The sequence below is a fragment of the Sphaeramia orbicularis genome, chromosome 16, assembly GCF_902148855.1.
Source record: "Sphaeramia orbicularis chromosome 16, fSphaOr1.1, whole genome shotgun sequence".
Taxonomy (NCBI): domain Eukaryota; kingdom Metazoa; phylum Chordata; class Actinopteri; order Kurtiformes; family Apogonidae; genus Sphaeramia; species Sphaeramia orbicularis.
Window position 1 is genome coordinate 54,876,448 of NC_043972.1, and position 19,274 is coordinate 54,895,721.

At 39.3% G+C, this 19,274-nt stretch overlaps 6 protein-coding genes across 6 annotated transcripts in view; 4 read left to right on the forward strand and 2 right to left on the reverse strand.

Moving 5' to 3' along the window:
• The window catches only part of LOC115436242 (NLR family CARD domain-containing protein 3-like), a 329,168-nt gene extending 322,390 nt beyond the window's left edge, over positions 1 to 6,778 (forward strand). The window contains exons 14-15 of the mRNA XM_030159039.1: positions 4,488 to 4,534; positions 6,031 to 6,778. Of these exons, the coding sequence (XP_030014899.1) occupies positions 4,488 to 4,534; positions 6,031 to 6,569 (586 nt within the window). The 3' untranslated portion in view covers positions 6,570 to 6,778. The remainder of the gene's footprint in view (positions 1 to 4,487; positions 4,535 to 6,030) is intronic.
• The window catches only part of LOC115435234 (NACHT, LRR and PYD domains-containing protein 5-like), a 753,056-nt gene that overhangs the window by 563,293 nt on the left and 170,489 nt on the right, over positions 1 to 19,274 (reverse strand).
• Positions 1 to 19,274, forward strand: part of LOC115436241 (NLR family CARD domain-containing protein 3-like) — a 1,147,354-nt gene that overhangs the window by 326,068 nt on the left and 802,012 nt on the right. The gene's annotated exons all lie outside the window — the stretch shown is intronic.
• The window catches only part of LOC115436299 (zinc finger protein 239-like), a 210,295-nt gene that overhangs the window by 55,425 nt on the left and 135,596 nt on the right, over positions 1 to 19,274 (reverse strand). The window lies entirely within an intron of this gene.
• The window catches only part of LOC115436302 (zinc finger protein 239-like), a 131,343-nt gene continuing 122,853 nt past the window's right edge, over positions 10,785 to 19,274 (forward strand). The window contains exons 1-3 of the mRNA XM_030159138.1: positions 10,785 to 10,828; positions 10,907 to 10,990; positions 17,824 to 17,836. The gene's annotated coding sequence lies outside the window, so the exon portion shown is untranslated. The remainder of the gene's footprint in view (positions 10,829 to 10,906; positions 10,991 to 17,823; positions 17,837 to 19,274) is intronic.
• LOC115435236 (zinc finger protein 2 homolog) lies at positions 12,615 to 19,016 on the forward strand. The gene is made up of 2 exons (XM_030157516.1): positions 12,615 to 12,642; positions 17,947 to 19,016. Exons 1-2 carry the CDS (start codon positions 12,615 to 12,617, stop codon positions 19,014 to 19,016), a joined length of 1,098 nt encoding a protein of 365 aa, XP_030013376.1.

Below are 19,274 nucleotides of genomic sequence, written 5' to 3' on the forward strand. Positions count from 1 at the left end.
AGCCCTTCTCAGCCCGTCTCAGGGTCAGGACTAGGCTGTTAAAGCTCTACTGGACTTCCTAGCAGCTACAGGGCTGCATGTGAAGATGGAAGATTTCCATTAAGTGGTGTGACCTCCCGACTGTGAAAGGCAGCAATGCGCCGCGTAGCGTCTAGTCTACCGGAAGTAGAAGAAGAAGAAGTAAATGCTTCTACGCATGCGCGGCTCGCATTGTCCGGAGATTCAAACCGTAGTGGAGCTTCTCTCTCTTCTCCTTCTAGATCCTCTTGTCCAGGTCTCCGTAGAGCCTATCTGAAGGTACACTTCACCTGGTAACCCTTTAACGGCTCTTTAATGACGGTGGTCACTGTGGGCCGGAACTTGAGGTCCAGTTTGAACCGTACAAACCCGCCACTTGGTGTCTGTTTAACCGGTTTTCGATCAACCGGTTGAAAGCGGGTCTGGACTGAAACTACCGTCTGTCCGTCCGGTCAGGGCTGGTTTCACATGGTCAAACTGAGGCTGAAGGTGGAGCTCACGAAACGACACCGTGTAAACTTCCTCACAGAACCGGGTAAAAACCGCAAATAGGTGGTTGTGGGGGGTGGTCAATTTTGGATGAACTAGAATCTGATCAGGTGATAAAGAGCTGCTGTTTATGTCAAATAAACCAACTGTTTATGACTGTTTCGACCTAATTCGTATCCGGAAACTGGATCGGTACCACGCATGCGTGAAGCACAGATTAATGTGTCTACATCCTATTCGCGACAATTTCAGAAGCGTAAATCAGCATTGTTTAAGCAAAAAGATAAATTAATAATTGAGAACATTTTATTGTCTGTTACTTTTCTAATATACTTGCTTCAACTTCAGAGGTGGACACTTGGAGGAAGACCAGACGAGGACTGTAGCCTGAGTTAGGTTCATGTTATGAACTGTTTTGTATCGATGTAATGATTGTAATGTTTCCCAGTTAGTTCTTAATTAAGTAAAAAAAGTAATGTCACATAAATGCAGGTTTTACAATTTATATATGCGTGTTCAATAATATCATTTAATAATAACTGGTTAAGAATTAAACACATATTAAATGTAGTTCACTGTTATTATGTATGCATGTAATAAAATATACATTGTGGTTTTAATTGAACTGATTCCAGATGTTCCTTTAACTGTAATAAAATCCTACTTGAATTGAAAAAACATTCTGTGCGAAGAGACTGCGCTGAGAAATGGAGATGCCACACACAAAATTGACGCCTCTTGATTATTTAAACACAAACTGATAAAAAAAACTTGCTCAATGTTTTTTGTTATTTTGCAATATTGCCAAGATACGGTGATCCACTTCTTAAAAGTAAGACTTAATGAATCACATTAATGTCTTAGGGCAGAAATTATTATTAAGTGACAACTTTATTCAACTTGTTTTAAACTTTCTCTGCTGTTCAAAATAAAATGTAAATAAAATTGCCAGTGAAGCTCTTAATTGAGCTGCTGTTTATCATGTAAAGGATGAATCAGTGTGGATTCATGTCTGGACTGATGGTTTGTGTTCTGATTGTGTGTTCTGCAGAATGGATCAGTGTGAGGACAGAGAGGAGGGAGCCCGTCCCCGGAAGACCCCCTACAGACACCCCACAGGACCTGGATCTAGACATGGACCTGGACCCAGCAGTGCATCTATGGAGAGTGATGCCTCTAAGTATGTCCTGATAAACTATAAAAGATGCTGTGCTCCAAAGCCTGAGTAAGTGAACCTCAGATCTGGTCCAACAGGGTTTTCAGCTCAGTCAGTCCTACCTTGGTGTTCCATGTCTGACCTAAAGTTAGTCTGATTGCACCTTTGGCATCACATTGTCTTTTTCTTCAGCCTAATAAAAGTTGGACACAACAGGACACTATTACCACGTACCGACTCAACTCGGGTACCAGGTCCTATTCGTGGAGACTGTTTCCATTACAGGATACGACCAACTTTAGAGTACCTGGTCGTCATGGCGACACTGCATGCAACTTCCGTGATGTCTGCTCAGAGAGTTGCTGATAAACTCACTCGTTGCATGTTGTCCCGTCAAGCTCACACTGAATCTTTTCATCGTCCACCAAGGACCGAAATGTCTGAACCTCCTCGACCAACAATAGTGTCATTTTGCAGGCTGTCATCATGGATTAGTCTACCGCTATATTTACTGTAAACTTCCAAATATGTTTTTTAAATTATTTTTAAAATGACATGTCGTGCATTGATGACGCAGAGAACAATCGGTGGTCTGCAGTGTTTACACGTCACATTTTAATATCTCTTCATCCATTTTGGAACCTTGGCCAAACAAGTACTAAAAAGGTAGTACCAGATTCCAGGTTCTTTTATGTAATGGAAATGTAAAAAGGCTGAGTCAAGCCGGTACCACATTGTGGAAACGTGGCAATAGTTTGATCTGTTACGGCTATTATTATGTAAGTGGAGCTTCGTGAAGATCGATTTATTCTGCTGCTATTACAACAAACAAATCTTTTACATTTCAGAAACTTGATTATCTATGACGTATCAGAAATCAGGCTGTGAAGATCTGTCCTCAGTTCTCAGATCCCAGTCTTGTAGTCTGACACATCTGGACCTCAGTACCTACGACCTGGAGGATTCAGAACTGAAGTTCCTGTTGGATGGACTAAGGAGTCCAGACTGTAAACTGGAGACTCTCAGGTCAGATAAAGTTCGAATCTGAATTCAGTTCTTTCTGATCTTTTGGTCCTGACTGAGTTTTATTAAATCATGATGTACTTGTTTAAATGCAGGTGTATTAGATCTAGAGCTGCACAATCAGGTCAATCACAAGTGTAATCACTAAATCAACCTGTGTAATTATAAAATGGAAAAAGATGATAATTTAAAGGTCAGGATTTAGGTGGATTTATGTTGATCTAAGTGGAAAATTAGGGAATAAAAGTTCAACCCCACATCTGTTCTGTAGTGATGATTTGGATTTAGTGACACAAATATCACAACATTAAAGTGTTTCTACTTTTAAGTTTTGGTATTTTTACACTACTTTCAGTTTTTATGTTTGATTTGATATTGTTAAATGACTCATTTGTGCATTTGATATGATAAACAAGCAAAGAGACTCAAATTACAATTAATAAAAAATGTGTTTGTCACTAAATTGTGCAGCTTTATTTGGATCTGAGCTGTAGAACAAACTGAGATCTATGTGGACTGTGGTGGTCCGTCAGTCCAGACCTGACCTGATTGTAATCCAAATATCATCTGTGTCCTCCAGGTTGAGTATCTGTAACCTGTCAGAGAGAAGCTGTGAAGGTCTGTCCTCAGTTCTCAGATCCCACTACTCTAGTCTGACACATTTGGACCTCGAAAACATGGACCTGAAGGATTCAGGACTGAAGATCCTGTCAGATGGACTAAGGAGTCCAGACTGTAAACTGGAGACTCTCAGGTTTGGATTGTTCAACCAGTGTGAACGATGATGATTAAAACCATGATGTACATGTAGAGGATCAGTCTGACCTGGTTTTCAGACCAGCTGTTCAGTGTCTGACATGAAATACATGCATGTCCCTTTGTTTATATGACACAAACATAGGAACTAAACTGGATGAGGATGTATTTGAACCAAATTAGTCTAAATCTACAGATATTATCCAAAGGACAGTGAAGTGTGTACAGTCTGAGGGTTGGACTGGAGTGGAACTGGTTTGTCTGTTCAAACACTGGAACCCCAGAACCACTGAACCTTTGATTTGGAGGTGGTGAAGAATGTTCATTTATGCATTTTATGTTTTTGGACCAATATCTGTACATTTGTGTCTTTATTTGGTCAAAGTCAATCTTCATCCAGTTAAATTTGTCTGAGTAACAATAAAAGATCAGGTCTTTCCAGACTTTGGACAGGGACTGGACTAGTCTTAGTCTGTGTTCAGATCTTGTCCTGAACCGAGTCAGTAAAATAGAAACTGGTTTCAGTGAAATCCCATTTGGAATGAAATCCATCCACAAAATAACTGTGTCCAACAGCTGACGCTGCTTCTTTTCCCTCCTCAGATGATGTGTGATGTTTTGTGTTGCAGACTGTCAGGATGTCTGATCACAGAGGAAGGATGTTCTTCTCTGGTCTCAGCCCTAAAGTCCAATCCGTCCCATCTCAGACTGCTAGACCTGAGCTACAACCATCCAGGAGCCTCAGGACAGGAGCTGTCTGCTCTAGTGGAGGATCCACACTGGACACTGGACACTGTCAGGTATGGACTGAGCTGATGCACACACAGATAATGTGTGATAGAACAGGTGGAGCTGACAGGAACACTGTCACAGCTGATTCCACATCCTTTACTGAAGTTCCAGACCACGGTCACAGATACAGATGTTCAATAAGGGACTGACAGGAACCATTGACTGGATGTGAACAGAAAAGCTGGAGTGGATCAGAGTGATGGAATGTCCATGTTTAATGCTTCTCTGACCCCGCCCCCCCCTCTCCTTTCAGGTTGGAGCCCAGTGGAGTCCGATGGTTGAGACCAGGTCTGAGGAAGTGTAAGTGGATTTCCATTGGATTACAGATGAAACCCAACCTGAACATACAGTGAGAGCTGGTACCACATTAGAAAACACATCAACTGTCAGTGAAGACAGTGGGTGAGCTGACAGCTGATTGGTCAGGACACGGATCACATGACACAAATACCCTGAGGGACGAGTCCTCAGAACCTCAGACCATTGGCCAATCACACCTCCTCTGTCTTTATGGATCATTCTAGCGTCGTTCTTGTGCCGCTGTCTGATGAAGGTGGAAGACAAAAAAAAAAAAAAAGTCAAAAACACAGCTGAGTCGATCAGGAGGAAAGTTTGTCACAGTAACAAGTTCAACCCAAAACATCAAATCACTTCCAGAAATATTTATTATCCATTAGATAAAGGCTGTAATATTATGGATTTTATGGACAATTAGGAAAAAGGGAAAGATTAAATGAAAAAATCTGTGCAAAGGTCATCACTAATACAGTTTATTTTTGATCAGAAGGTTTTTGACAGTGAACTTGGAGACACAGACTGAACAGAACCATTGGAATGAAATGTCAGTAAATTCCAGTTCCTGTCTATCTGTCCTGGACTACTGCCTACATGACATTAGACAGAAAAACCACAACTACAACTCACATCTCAGAGCTTCTCTGAAATAAAACTCACAAAGACACGTTTCAGACCAGACCTTTATTTGTCTCCATCATGAATTTACCCAAAACCATCAGAACTCAAACCTGTGGAGGTTTAAAGTGGTGTGACGCTGCTACTCATCAGTGATCTGCGTTGGAACACACAATATCTATGTGATCACATGATCAGCATTTATTTAGTCATATTTCTGTGGAAGATTTTCATGATAACTTCATAACTTCCGTGTTTGGTCTTTGAATGAACTACTAGGACTTGTACAACTATCAGTACTTGTGTTTAATATAGTATAAACTGAACCAAAATTAACAAAAAACAAAATTAAACAAAGTGACAACAGCAAAGTTACAAAGGACATCCTTTAAATATTCAACAAAATCAACATTTTATTAATTTTCTTTGAGTATTTTCTTCTTTTTTCTCATTATTTTGTTCAGTTTTTTTCATTTTTGCTAATTTTGCTGATTCTTATTTTATATTTTGTTTTATTAGTTTTGTTATTCATTTTCATTCATTTTACTGATTGATGATTAATTTGACTGATTAGTGTCTTCAGTTTTTATTCTTTTGTTGAGTATTAGTGTTTGTAATGTGGTACCAGGTGAGGTTGTGTAACTGTGGTTTTATATTCACACTGATGCGGCGTCTTTCCTTGTGACTGCACAGCTAGCAGCTAGCTTACAGCTATAAAACACACACATCACCAATCCAACATATGGTCATTTGTGTCACAGTAACAGTGTGTGAACCAGGGACACAATTACAAACAAGTCATTCTCTAGTCTTTTCCTAAAGTCAAATCAAGCTGATCACTGATCAATAACTGCAGCTGTTTTGTGTTTTCTTCTGTCCATCAGATTTCTGTGAACTCACCCTGGATCCAAACACAGCGAACAGAGAACTCAAACTGTCTGAAAACAACAAGAAGGTGGAACATGTGGAGGAGGTTCAGTCATATCCTGATCATCAGGACAGATTTGAGTTCCATCATCAGCTGATGTGTTCAACTGGTCTGACTGGTTGCTGTTACTGGGAGGTCCAGTGGAATGGATGGGTTGAAATATCAGTGACTTACAGAGGAATCAGAAGGAAAGGAGACAGTACAGACTGTGAGTTTGGAGGAAATGATCAGTCCTGGAGTCTGGAGTGTAATGAAGGTGGATACGGTGTTTGGCATAATAAGAAATACACACACCTCCCTCAGTCCTCCTCCTCCTCCTCCTCCTCTGGTACAGTATCAGTGTATGTGGACTGTCCTGCAGGATCTGTGTCCTTCTACAGAGTCTCCTCTGACAAACTGATCCACGTCTACACCTTCAAAACCACATTCACTGAACCACTGTTTGGTGGCTTTAGACTGAGGACTGGATCCTCAGTGTGTTTGTGTGATGTGTAGATGTGTTGTATAGTTGTGTAGGTGCGTTGTGTTTTGTACAACATGGAATTGTTCAAGACAAATCAGTTGAATTTTAACACAATTCTGTCTGAGTTGATCTTCTACAAATACACACAACATTTAGAAACACCAATAGCATAAATCAGCCTGAATTCAACAATTATTTTGTTTATTTTTGGCGCTTGTTTTGTTAATTTTACTTTTTTTTTTTATTTCGATCATTATGAAGAATTATTTCTCCAGTGTTTTCATTTTTCTTCATTTATGTTCATTATTTTGTTGATTTTTCTGATCATTTTGAGTTTTCTTTATTCGTTTTAAGTTCACATTGGCAATTATTTTGTTATATTCTTTTTCATTGAGTTACATATTTTCTTTATGTTGATTATTTTATATTTTATCAGTCTGTTGTGCCTATCAGCATCGTGTCCAGGAACCTGGTCATTGAAGTGGGAATGGCATTGTTGGTCATCTCTGAGGTGGCCATGTCTGTCTGTAGTCTTGCTTCTTGACATCATCTCTCAGCTGCAGTGCTGCCTTGTCAATAATGTCCTCAGTCCTTTCTGATTCCATGACCTGCACCTTAGTCTGGAGATCTTGGTATGCTTTAACAAGCTCTGGCATAGAAAGGTTGTCGGGATATACAAGTAGTTTTCCCTTGTCATCTGGAGCGATTCACAGGGCTTCTCCAAATTCAGCTTCCAGTTTGCGGCAGATGTGCTTCTTGGTTGAGGCTTGCACTGTGGCAACTCCAAGAATGCCCATGCCCTGAACCAGTCTAGCTGTGAGGTTAGTCATTGGCACCACGGCAGGGTTGACAAACAGTTCTTCTCTGATGAAAGAGAACAGTTCACTGTATGACTGTTTCTCTGCAGCCTCATACTGAGTATCAGTATCACTGGTACCACCACCACTCTCTGCTGCTGTGGTGTCTACATCCCTCATGTACTCACGGTACAGTATATATATATATATATATATATATATATATATATATATATATATATATATATATATTCCTTAAATTTCAATGGGAAATTTTTCTTCCTAAGTGAGATGTGAAGAAAGTAGATGGTTAGTTGTGGTTGAAATGCATTATTTACAGTCAGAGCATGACAAATATTTTAGAAATTTAGAGGTAGAACATTTAAAAATCATAGTCATGGATAAAAAAAACTAAATGTTGAGAGAAATTAAGTAAAAACCATCTCTGATTTTGGAAGCAAAGATACTACTGTACTATACGCTCAGTACAAGAGCATGTGTTTGAAATGTCACAATATCACAACGTTGTGAAGAACAAACCCCAGATGACGCACATAATCCAGTCCTCCAGTTGTTAGCTAACGGTCACGCCAACCTGTTCAGAGTTCTTCCTTCCCTTCCAAATCATGTCTATATGATCCACATCCAGTTGGAATCCTCTGTCCACTTTACTGGGAGATGTTGGACTTGGTCCAATCTGAGGAACATCGTTGATATGAAGTTTTGGGAGCTCCTGAAGACAGCGCGTGTAGACCGTCTCCATAGTTACACCAGAAACAACACAGCAGTGTTGACTTTAGAATACCTGGTCATCATAGCAACGGTGCGCGTAACTTCCGTGTTGTTCTGTCAAACTCACGCTGAATCTTTTCATAGTCCACCAAGGACAGAAATGTCTGAACCTCCTGGACCGACCACGGTGTCGTTTAGCGGGCTGTCATCATGGATTAGCCTACTGCTATATTTACTGTACACTTCCACATCTGGTTAAATACACATTTTAAGAGGTTGGTTATTCTCTTTATAACTAAGTCTTATTAAGGAAAAGTTCAGAGTTGTTTCTGTTTCTTTTTATATGTCTTTTCTAAAGTCAGAGATTTCTTTTCTATCTTTAAATACAAGAGGTCTAAAGGACAATGTTAAACGCAAAGCTACTTTTTTATTTTGTAAAGGTTTGAAAGCACATTGCATATTCCTGCAAGAAACTCATTCTTGTGAAAAGGACACTTTATTTTGGAAAAAACAGTGGGGAGACATGATACTTTTTTCTCATGGAAGCAATAGATCTGGTGGTGTGGCTATATGTTTTAATAGATTTCCTGGAGAAATTGTTACATCAAAGAATGATAAAGATGGTCATTGGATTGTTGTAGTAGTAAATCTAGAGGAGATGTTTGCAGTTCTGATTAATGTCACTGGTCTACAATTTTTTAGAAATGATTTGCTTCAGACATTAAATACGCTAAATGTTACATATTTTAATAAGATTAATTGGAAAATAAATAAGCATCATTATCTGAGAAAAGGGGATGTGGTAAAATCCTTAGATGAAGGAGATCTAAATGTGATCGACTATGAAGCAATGAATAGCATGATCAAACTCAAATGGTTGCAACAGTTTCTAAAAAATGTGGATGTTTTTTGGTTTCATATTCCTTCTAAAATTTTTTGACAAATGTGGTGGAATAGATTTTCTGTTAAGATGTGATTTTTGTATTAGCAAGCTACCAGTGAAGTTGTCCAAGTTCCATCAACAGGTCCTCCTGTATTGGAAACTAATTTATAATCATAATTTTACTCCACATTCTGTTCCTATATGGAGTAATAGATGGATCTTGTTCAGAAGAAAATCTTTGTTTTATAAGGACTGGGTGGAGGCAGGTACCTGGTGTATTCTGCATTTAATGGATAAAAGAGGGAATTTTCTGGAGTATGATGTTTTTGTTGACAAATTTAATCTAAAGTGTAGTAAAAAACATTACTTAGTGTTGATCAAAGTGATTCCACAAGGCATGGCCAACATGGTCAAAGGAATGTTATTTTATGACAACAGAATACCCAGGATCTCGTCACTCTTTATAGATGATGGGAGAAAAATGTACAAATAAATTCTTGCGTGGTGCCCTTACATGTAATCTTTTTCCCTTACCATTGAAACGGAAGAATCTATTAAAAGATTTTCCTAAAGAAATTATAATCAAGATTAGAACCAAATACCTGACTCTACCCATACCCCCAAAAGTGAAAGAAACTCATTTTAAAACACTAAATGATATTCACCCTTGCAATGATTTTATGAGACAAAGATTTAATATAGAGAAAAATGATTGTGTTTTTTGTAAATTTGAAATCAAATCATCAGAACATTTACTTTTTGACTGTCCATACACCAGGACATTTTGAACAACATTTCAAGACTGGACATCTGAAAAGGACACTCAGTCGCCCAAATTGGAATACAAAGACATTAAATTTGGAATTATAATGGAAAACAGAAAAAGAGAAACTATGTATAACACTTTGATTATTATGGCCAAACAATTTATACATAAATGTAGATTTGTAAAGACACCCCCACACACACTGTTCTTAATTTACAAAAATGAAATGTCAAATTTTAAAAAGACATTAAGACATGTAAAAACCAAACAAGCTTTGACTGTATATGAAAATTTAAATTTGTTGATTCCTGATTAGACCTCTGACTTTATTTTAATAATTATTTTATTTATTTTGTTCAGTTGTATTTTACTTTTTTTTATTTTATGATGTTCTTTATTAATACTGTTCTCTTAAGTTTGAAAATGTTGCTCAGTCTGGAGAAAATAAGAATTTTTGTATGAAAACGGTGGAAATGTTTAACCAGATTTTGATTAATAAAGTTGGGGGGAAAAAAAGGTTCCTCCAGCCATGTTTTCAGAGGCCAGACATTGCAAACTTGCATGCGTCCCTGGAATGCTGCTGCTTCTCTAGGATATGAGCGGTACTGTGAGTTTTCAAAGCATGGTAATGAAACATGGTTATTATGATAATTACAATTTAAACGGTAATACTAACTGTCGGAATTTTACCGCGGTTTATTGTTATACCAAAAATCGTTACATCCCTAGTGTTCATTGTGTTTAATTTGATTGTATGAGTTTTTCATGATGTAAAAGGTGGTGATTTGAGGTCACACAGTATTCTTCATGTCCAGAGCACATCAAACACCAACAATATTTCAGAAATTTTAACAATAAATGGTTTATTCAGCATTAAAAAAAAATCACATCTGGTTTTTAAAATGGCGGAGCACGCATTGATGACGCAATGACGCAGAGACAATTCTCTGACCAATCATCAAGCCGGTACCATTGATACGCTATGCTTTACATGGACGAATCAGAGCGCTGACCAACCAATCAGAATGGAGCTGTTGTCATTCCAGGAAGTGCCAGTCCCGTTTATTCCTCCTTTGTTTTTGCTGTTAGAGCCAGAGACAAGCCGTGAAGCGGGTTCATCCAACTTCATTCTACTCGATTTTAGTCGGTGGGTTTGGACACAGATTCTCATCTTTTGATACTTAGGAGCAGTTTGAGCTCAAATCTACCCAAGTCTATTTCCTCCTGGATATCTCGGTGCTCTCCGCTATAGTTAGTCGGTACCGGAGCTCCTACGTCGCGTGCAGTGAAGCGGAGACGGTCACGTGAGTTTGGATGGATTTCCTTTTCAGTCCTCGCGCTGCTTGAACATGCTCCGGTTGTTTTCTATGCGCTGCATAGGCGTTTGTTCAAGGCCGTTGCTATGGAGATAACATGGCGGTAGTAGGAACACGAGAGCCCCAGCAGCGCTGATATTTCTAATTCCGCCCAAAATACACAGTTTAATCTTATTTCCTGTTCAATAGAACAGAGTTTGTTCTGATATAGATACTTCTACATTGTGATGAATAACAGTGACTAACGCCCCCGTTTGTGCCTGAGCACCCCCCTCTCAGCTTTCTCATCCAGAACGCCCCCTGGGGGGCGGTCCCACCCCCGTTGACAAACCCTAGTGGAGGATGTTAAAGTCATGTCTGCTGTTTGTTTGTTCCACTTGTAGATTTCCTGCCTCAGTGGATGAAATCCTGGAAATGCAGAGCCATCATACAGACCTTCTGGAGCTGCTGGGTCACAGATTGGATCTTTAGGACTGAAAAGCTTTTCTGAGGTCAGTGAATACTCCAACTGTGGGATGGTTTGGATTTATTGAATTGCTGATTTCCTCTGTTGAGTCTATTAATGCCAGTGAAGTTCCTCTGCTCTGCTTTATGTTTATCTATAAATTTGTCCAACCGTTTACTGAATAGTTTTTCTAGAATTTGTGAGAATTGAGGTCGTACTGAAACAGGTCTGGAGTTTGTGAAATGGTGGTTAATCCTAGATTTATACAGAGGGAACTTTTGCAACTTTCATTTGGTTTTAATTTAGACATAGTCCAGGTTGACTGTTGGTTTATAAAAATATGTATTCCTGATGTATACACCGTATAAGTGTTTTTTTGTGTTTTTAGTTTTGAAGAGGGTTCTAGCAGAGATGAGAGAAGAGTTTAGTGCGTTCATGTCTCACAGATAGCTGCTGTCTAGGTCGTCTGGCTGAATTTGTCGTGTATGGAGCAGGAGATGAGGAGGGATTTTTCCTCCTGTTGCTCAGTACATGTGCAGACTATTAGTAGATGGAGTTGTTATGGAGTAATGTAAAACAAACTTCACTATGTTCTTGCTCCTTAGTGAGTCATGTGTTGTTTGTATGTGAGGTTATATCAAATATTTTTTTGTCCTTTTAACATTGAGTATCTGTTGCTGTTTGAGTCAGTTGCTTTGCTTCTTTGAACTGGTGTCTTGTATTATGTTATTTTGCAGAATTCGTATCAGTAATGCTGCTGTTGTGTTTTTACTTTTATTGTTGAGATGATGTGATATGAGATGATGCAGACTATTGGTAGATAGAGTTGTAATGTAATGTTTAGTTCTGGCTCTTTGGGGAACCCCCCCACCCCCATTGTACTTCTGATATTTGTTGTAATTAGGTCCTTCTCCATCGCAGGAACTTTGAGCATTACTCTGAACTAGAGCCCGACCGATTAATCGGCCAGCTGATTAATCGGGCTGATTATAGCATTTCACCAATTAATCAACATCGGCCAATATGTAGCCGATATATTAACTTTTTTTGCTGCGCGGAGATTCTGTCACTCGCTGCTCCTGTCTGTGTGTGTGTGTGTGTGTGTGTGTGTGTGTGTGTGTGTGTGTGTGTGTGAGACATGGAGAGTCAGACCAACAGTAAAGCGAGTTAGTTTGACTTGCACTCCTGCTCGGACAATGACGCTATCACACCACACACACAATCACGGAGCTACTGCTAATCCCCCCCCCCCCGACGCCACTGGCGAAAATCATGGACCGCTACCGCGTGCTCTGACGAGGATGGACCGCAACCCCCCCCCCGCGCGCGCGCTCCGAAAATCACGTGTATTTTCAACTTCTCATTCTTTAAACTAAATCACATCTAACTTTAAGTGTGATGGATGGTTCTGTTTCATTTCTATTGTTTTATAGATATAGTCCAGGTTCAACCCTAAAGTCAGACACATTTACTCAAATACCTGCATTTAATTCAACTGCATATTACTTAAAAAAGTACTTATACTCATATTTTGATGCCTTGTCAATGAACAGACAGTATTAGGATAAAATTTTTTGTTTTTACTAAAAATTGAAACAAAACAAAAGGTGCAAAAAAACAAGGTGCCTTGAGATGAAAAGGAAAATAAACGTGTGAAAGGTTTGGGCTTCTGGACCAGCTGGTCCAGGACAGCAAGTCTGGAACTCCATGGTCCCGCTCCCTCTTTCTCTTTCTAACATGAAAATTAATAAAAATGCATAAATGAATAACAGAACACATGATGACAGATTCCTACCAGTGTGATGTGACATGTCAAATGTCTGACCAGGGCCTTTGTAAACAGCAGAAGGTGATGGACCAGTGCACAAACGAGCCACAGGTTCAGATTAAGAGGCGAGTTCGTCTGGTCCATTTCAGGTGGAAATCACAAAACATACAGAATAAATCAGTGTTCCGCTCACGGCGACAACACAAATACATCCAGTTCTCTGATTTAGGTTTAGTGTCAGACTGTTGACCAGTTAGCATTAGCATTTGGTTAACTGGACTTTTGACTCAACAGCTGATGTGCCGCTGACTACTGTTACAGCATGGAACCAACTAAACAGTGAATATTTCTGTGATATACAGACCATTGGTTTGTTCGGCAGTTGGATCTACCGCGACTGTTGTGGTTCTTTAGTTTCTTTTAATCCTGCATTAGTTTCTTCTTCTTTTCTCGTATTTCTTTAGGCTTGTGTTTTATATTTGGCTCCGACAGCTTTTACTCACTCATTTTGTGTCGGCGATTCAAAGTCCGTCTGAATTTCCTCGTCGTCCATCCATTTGTTGCAGCTTCTCTTTTGGTCCATTTTCCGAATTATCAAAATACAAAGCTTGTGGAAATGAAATGAATTAATTAAATTGCGTGGGTGAATGGAATGCGGAAATGCTGTGAGTCTAGTCCACCACTCAGTGTTCTGCAGCACACAGCCCCGCCCCTTAAAGTTCCTGGTAATCTGAAAAGTACTACCTCTCTACCAGGAACTTCTTTGGGGAAAGTTTGGGGCCGGGGAAAAGTTATTTACCCGGGTAATTTTCGGTGCAAACGCACTGGGGTTTTGAAAGTTCAGGGTAATGCTCAAAGTTCCTGCGGTGGAAAAGGTCCGAATCACTCCTGTCTGGTATAAAACCAGTCTGGTCCAGTTGCACTAATTTACCTAAAAGGGGGCTCAGTCTGTGAGCCAATGTTTTTAACACATATCTTTATTAAGGTTTTGACAAATTACATATATTTTCTGACATGAATTGACAGTATTGTGTGGGTCTACCCTAAACACAAATCCCCCCAAGACCACCTCTGAATTTTTAAACAGCTGTGAAAGTAAATAACATAACAAAATAATAAGTGACAGACAGTATAAGTAATAGTGACTTGAATACTTCTCTACATCCATTTTTGTATATCTGATATATAATCAATCATTTAACAAAAAAAAGAAAAAGGGTATGGTCTCACTTTGTACATTATGATGATAAAATATCAAGCCTTCATTCTAAAAATTTTAGAAATGAATTCCATATCTTGTGGAAGATATGAGTTTTCCATTTAATTGAGTATGTGAGCCTTTCAGTAGCTCTGCAGGATGAGAGTTCAGCAATCCATGAATTCAACAATGGACAATCAACACTTTTCCAAAGTCTAGCTATAAGACGCTTTGCATGTATTAGACAGAGGTTCACCAGCCTACTTTCATGAGTTCTAAGGGCTAAAGTTTCTGGAATAAGACCTAGAAAACAGATCTCTGGGCACATTGGGATTTCTTTGTCTATAATATTAGAAACTGTGTTAATTAATCTTCTCCAAAATTCTTGCATGTGTTCACATTTCCAGATGCAGTGATACAAAGTACCTCTCTCGGTTCCACATTTTATACAGGTGTCTGGGATATTGGGGTTGAATTTGTGAAGTTTTTCAGGAGTTATATAGGTTCTCATCAGCCAGTTATACTGAATTGATTTAAACTGGGTGACACAGTGGTACAGTGAATGTGCCTCACAGCAAGAAGGTCCTGGGTTTGATTCAAACACCAGTTGACGGGGGGTGGGACCTTTCTGTGTGGAGTTTGCATGTTCTCCCTGTGTCTGTGTGGGTTCTCTCCAGGTACTCCGGCTTCCTCCCACCATCCAAAGACATGCACTGATAGGTTAATTGGTTAATCTAAATTGCCCATAGGGGTGAATGTAATGTGAGAGTGATTGTTTGTCTCTATATGTTCAGCCCAGCGATGAACTGGCGAAATGTCCGGGGTGTACCCCACCTTCACCCATAAGTAGCTGGGATAGGCTCCAAGTGACCCCCATATGACCCTAGTGAGGATAAAGTGGATTCAGATAATGAATGAATGACTGAATAATTTAAATCTGCTATTAATGGATATTGTTTGCACCTGGGAACAAGCTTTGGATGTCTTCTATTCATGCTAGTTTTCTATAATTTGAGGACTCTTCAGTCATTTTTATCAATTTTTTATGTATCATTGAAATCTTCCCCTTACTATAGGGGTCTGATGTTGCCATTTCCTCTAAAATACTTAGAGGACATTGATATGACTGCATCTTAGAGCAAATAAAACTATGAATCTGAAAATATTTGAATAAATGGGTTTGAGGGATTCCAAATTTTGTTTTAAGAGTTTCAAAGGACATTAGAATATTATCTTTATAAAGGTCTGAAATCCTTTGCAATCCCAACTGCGCCCATTGCCTGAATCCAGGATCAGATTTACCTGGTTTAAATAATACATTGCCCCAAATGGGGGTAAATTGTGAAATCCCAGGTTGTTCTCCAAATATGTCTTGTGTTTCATACCAAACTCTAATTGTGTTTTTTAGAAATGGGTTAACTGTGTCCTTCTTAAGTTTCTTTAAAGAATCTGAATTAAGATACCTATCTAGAGTAAGTCCTCTTGCATTTTCTCTCTCTATCTGAACCCAAGGTAAATTGGAATGTTCAGAGAACCAGAAGAAAGTCGATCTAAGCTGGGCTGCCTTTAAGTACCATAAGAGGTTAAATTAGCCAAAATTTTAGAAAATAATTTCCCATCCTGATTAAGCAGAGAGATAGGACGAAAAGAACCCATGTCTTCAGGGTCTTTACCCTTTTTGTGTATCACTGTAACGAGCGCTTCTGTTAGGGTGGGAGGAAGGACACCATCAGAGTGGGCTAGAGTGAACACTTTATGTAGATATGGGCAGAGAATTTTGTGAATTTTTCATACAGCTCACCTGGAAGGCCATCAGGACCTGGGGCTTTATTGCTTTCAAGTGAAGTGATGGCTTTTTTGAAACTTTTTTAATAGAAATTTCTAAGTTCAGCTGAGCTGATTCATTTTCATCTAACTGGGAGAGATTGCATTTATCCAAGAAATCCTGCATAGCTGTATAGTCTGTATTGTTTTTGGAAGTGTACAAATTTTTGTCAAATTGGAGAAATCCATCATAATTGTCCATGGGTTTCATCAGAATCTCACCTTTATCAGATTTAATTTTATGTATTGTGCGATCACTTTACTGTTTTCTGACTTGTGGGACTAAAAGTCTGTGGCTTGTCATTAAATTTAAAAAAATTCTCTTTGGGAAATAAGAACGCCTTACTAACCCTTGCTGAAAGTATTTTGTTTTATTCATATTTTAAGACATATTTTTTTATGTAGTTCATTGGAAGGAGTTTGGGCATTCTCTTTGTCCAGAAGGTTGATTTGGTTGTCTAGTTCAAGTAATCTGGTGCTTTGAATGTCTCCCAGAGAATAGAAGGGGTGGTTTCTGAATTATCATTAGTATCAAAATAGAGGGAGATTTGAGCTTCTAAATAATCACAGAACCCTTTTTCAGTTAGTAACAGAGGATTCAGCCTAGGGTTCGTCCATGGCTTCACCATGTTTTGAATATTCACAGTGCACGTTAAAGGGCTGTGATCTGAGATCAGAATATTATGGTATGTCACATCTACAGCATATGGCATTAATTTGGCTTCTATGAGACAGTAATCTATCCTGCTGTATGAGTTATGCGTTGCTGAGTAAAAGGAGCACTCTCTGCCAGTCGGATTAGTGATTCTCCAAATGTCATTGGACCCTTTTAAGAGGATGTTGTATGACTTAGAGAGGGGGACATCTGGCTGCAGACGTTTTGCCTGACGCACTTTGTCTTCATCTCATGGGCACTTTTTGCAAAGTTGACTTTAGAAGGTTTGACTTGACTATGTGTTTTTTATGTATTCGTTTTATGTATGAAAGTCTGTGTCTAACTATTTAATGTACTGCTGCCCATCTTGGCCAGGACACTCTTGAAAAAGAGATTTTTAATCTTAGTGAGGTTTTCCTGGTTAAATAAAGGTAAAATAAAAATAAATAAATTAGTATTATTGATGAATGTATTGAGAAAGACACTCAAATTACTTCTCTCTATTCTGTGGGTGGAAGATCTATCTAAATGCGGGTCGATGTTTTGGCATTTTGATGTGCAGGTTGAATGCATCCACCTAAGATATGGTCAAATTGGTTTCAATACATCCAAGTTGGTGACCTTACATGACATCATATGATCATGGTAGTGCAACGAATTCTGAGGTTTTGTCATGAAACAAGTACTTGTCATAACTCATTTGTACATTGTTGAACCTGCATCAGTTTTCACATGTAGAATAAGAGGATTGAGTTTTTAAATGTTTGAAAATGTCCTATTAATTATCTAACTAGTTAATTTTGTCTGTCTGCTTAATCTGGTTTGAAAGGGATGTGTTTGTTGTGTTCCATTCCATTGCATTTCAGTGACCACCTCTTCTGTTTCCTTGTGTTTTGATGTAGAGAGAAGCCAAAGGTGGATTTAAAGTGAAACCTAAAAGTTGTGTCTGGACAAAGATCACCTGATTCCAGCAAACATGGATGGAAGACCCACCTGTGACCAGTGTGGAAAGACTTTCACCACAGCAAGCTACCTAAAAACCCACCAACGCATCCACACTGGAGAAAGCCCATATGAATGTGACCAGTGTGGAAATGCTTTCATCACAGCAGGTTCCCTAAAACTCCACCAACGCACCCACACTGGAGAAAGACCATATGCGTGTGACCAGTGTGGAAATGCTTTCACCAGAGCAGGTTCCCTAAAACTCCACCAACGCACCCACACTGGAGAAAGACCATATGCGTGTGACCAGTGTGGAAATGCTTTCACCCAAGCAGGTAACCTAAAAACCCACCAACGCACCCACACTGGAGAAAGGCCATATGAGTGTGACCAGTGTGGAAGTACTTTCACCACAGCAGGTCACCTAAAAATCCACCAACGCATCCACACTGGAGACAAACCATATGAGTGTAACCAGTGTGGAAATGCTTTCACCACAGCAAGTGACCTTAAAAGACACCAACGCATCCACACTGGAGAAAGACGATATGAGTGTGACCAGTGTGGAAATGCTTTCACCACAGCAAGTGACCTTAAAATCCACCAACGCATCCACACTGGAGAAAGACCATATGAGTGTGACCAGTGTGGAAATGCTTTCACCACAGCAAGTTACTTGAAAATCCACCAACGCATCCACACTGGAGAAAAACCATATGCCTGTGATAAATGTGGAAAGAATTTCATCCGAATTGCTGGGCTTATATGTCACCAACGCATCCACACTGGAGAAAGACCATATGCCTGTGGCCAATGCGGAAAGAATTTCACCCAGATGACTGGGCTTATATGTCACCAACGCATCCACACTGGAAAAAGACCATTTAACTGTGACCACTGTGGAAATGCTTTCACCACAACAAGTCACCTAAAAATCCACCAACGCAGCCACACAGGAGAAAGACCGTATGAGTGTGACCAGTGTGGAAAGAATTTCACTCAAATGTGTGTGCTTAAACTCCACCAACGTATCCACACTGGAGAAAAACCATATGAGTGTGACCAGTGTGGAAAGGCTTTCACCACAGCAAGTGACCTAAAAATCCACCAACGCATCCACACTGGAGAAAGACCATTTGTGTGTGACTAGTGTGGAAATGCTTTCACCACAGCAAGTGAACTAAAACTCCACCAATGCATCCACACTGGAGAAAGACCATATATATCTGTGACCAGTGTGGGAAGTTTTTCACCAAAGGTAATCACCTAAAAATCCACCAACGGGCCCACACTGGAGAGAGACCCTACCAGTGCAGATTCTGTTACAGATCTTTTATCACAGGTTCAAAATGTACTAAACGTGAACATGTCAAACATTTTCTCAAAGTACAAAAACTAAACAGTTGTA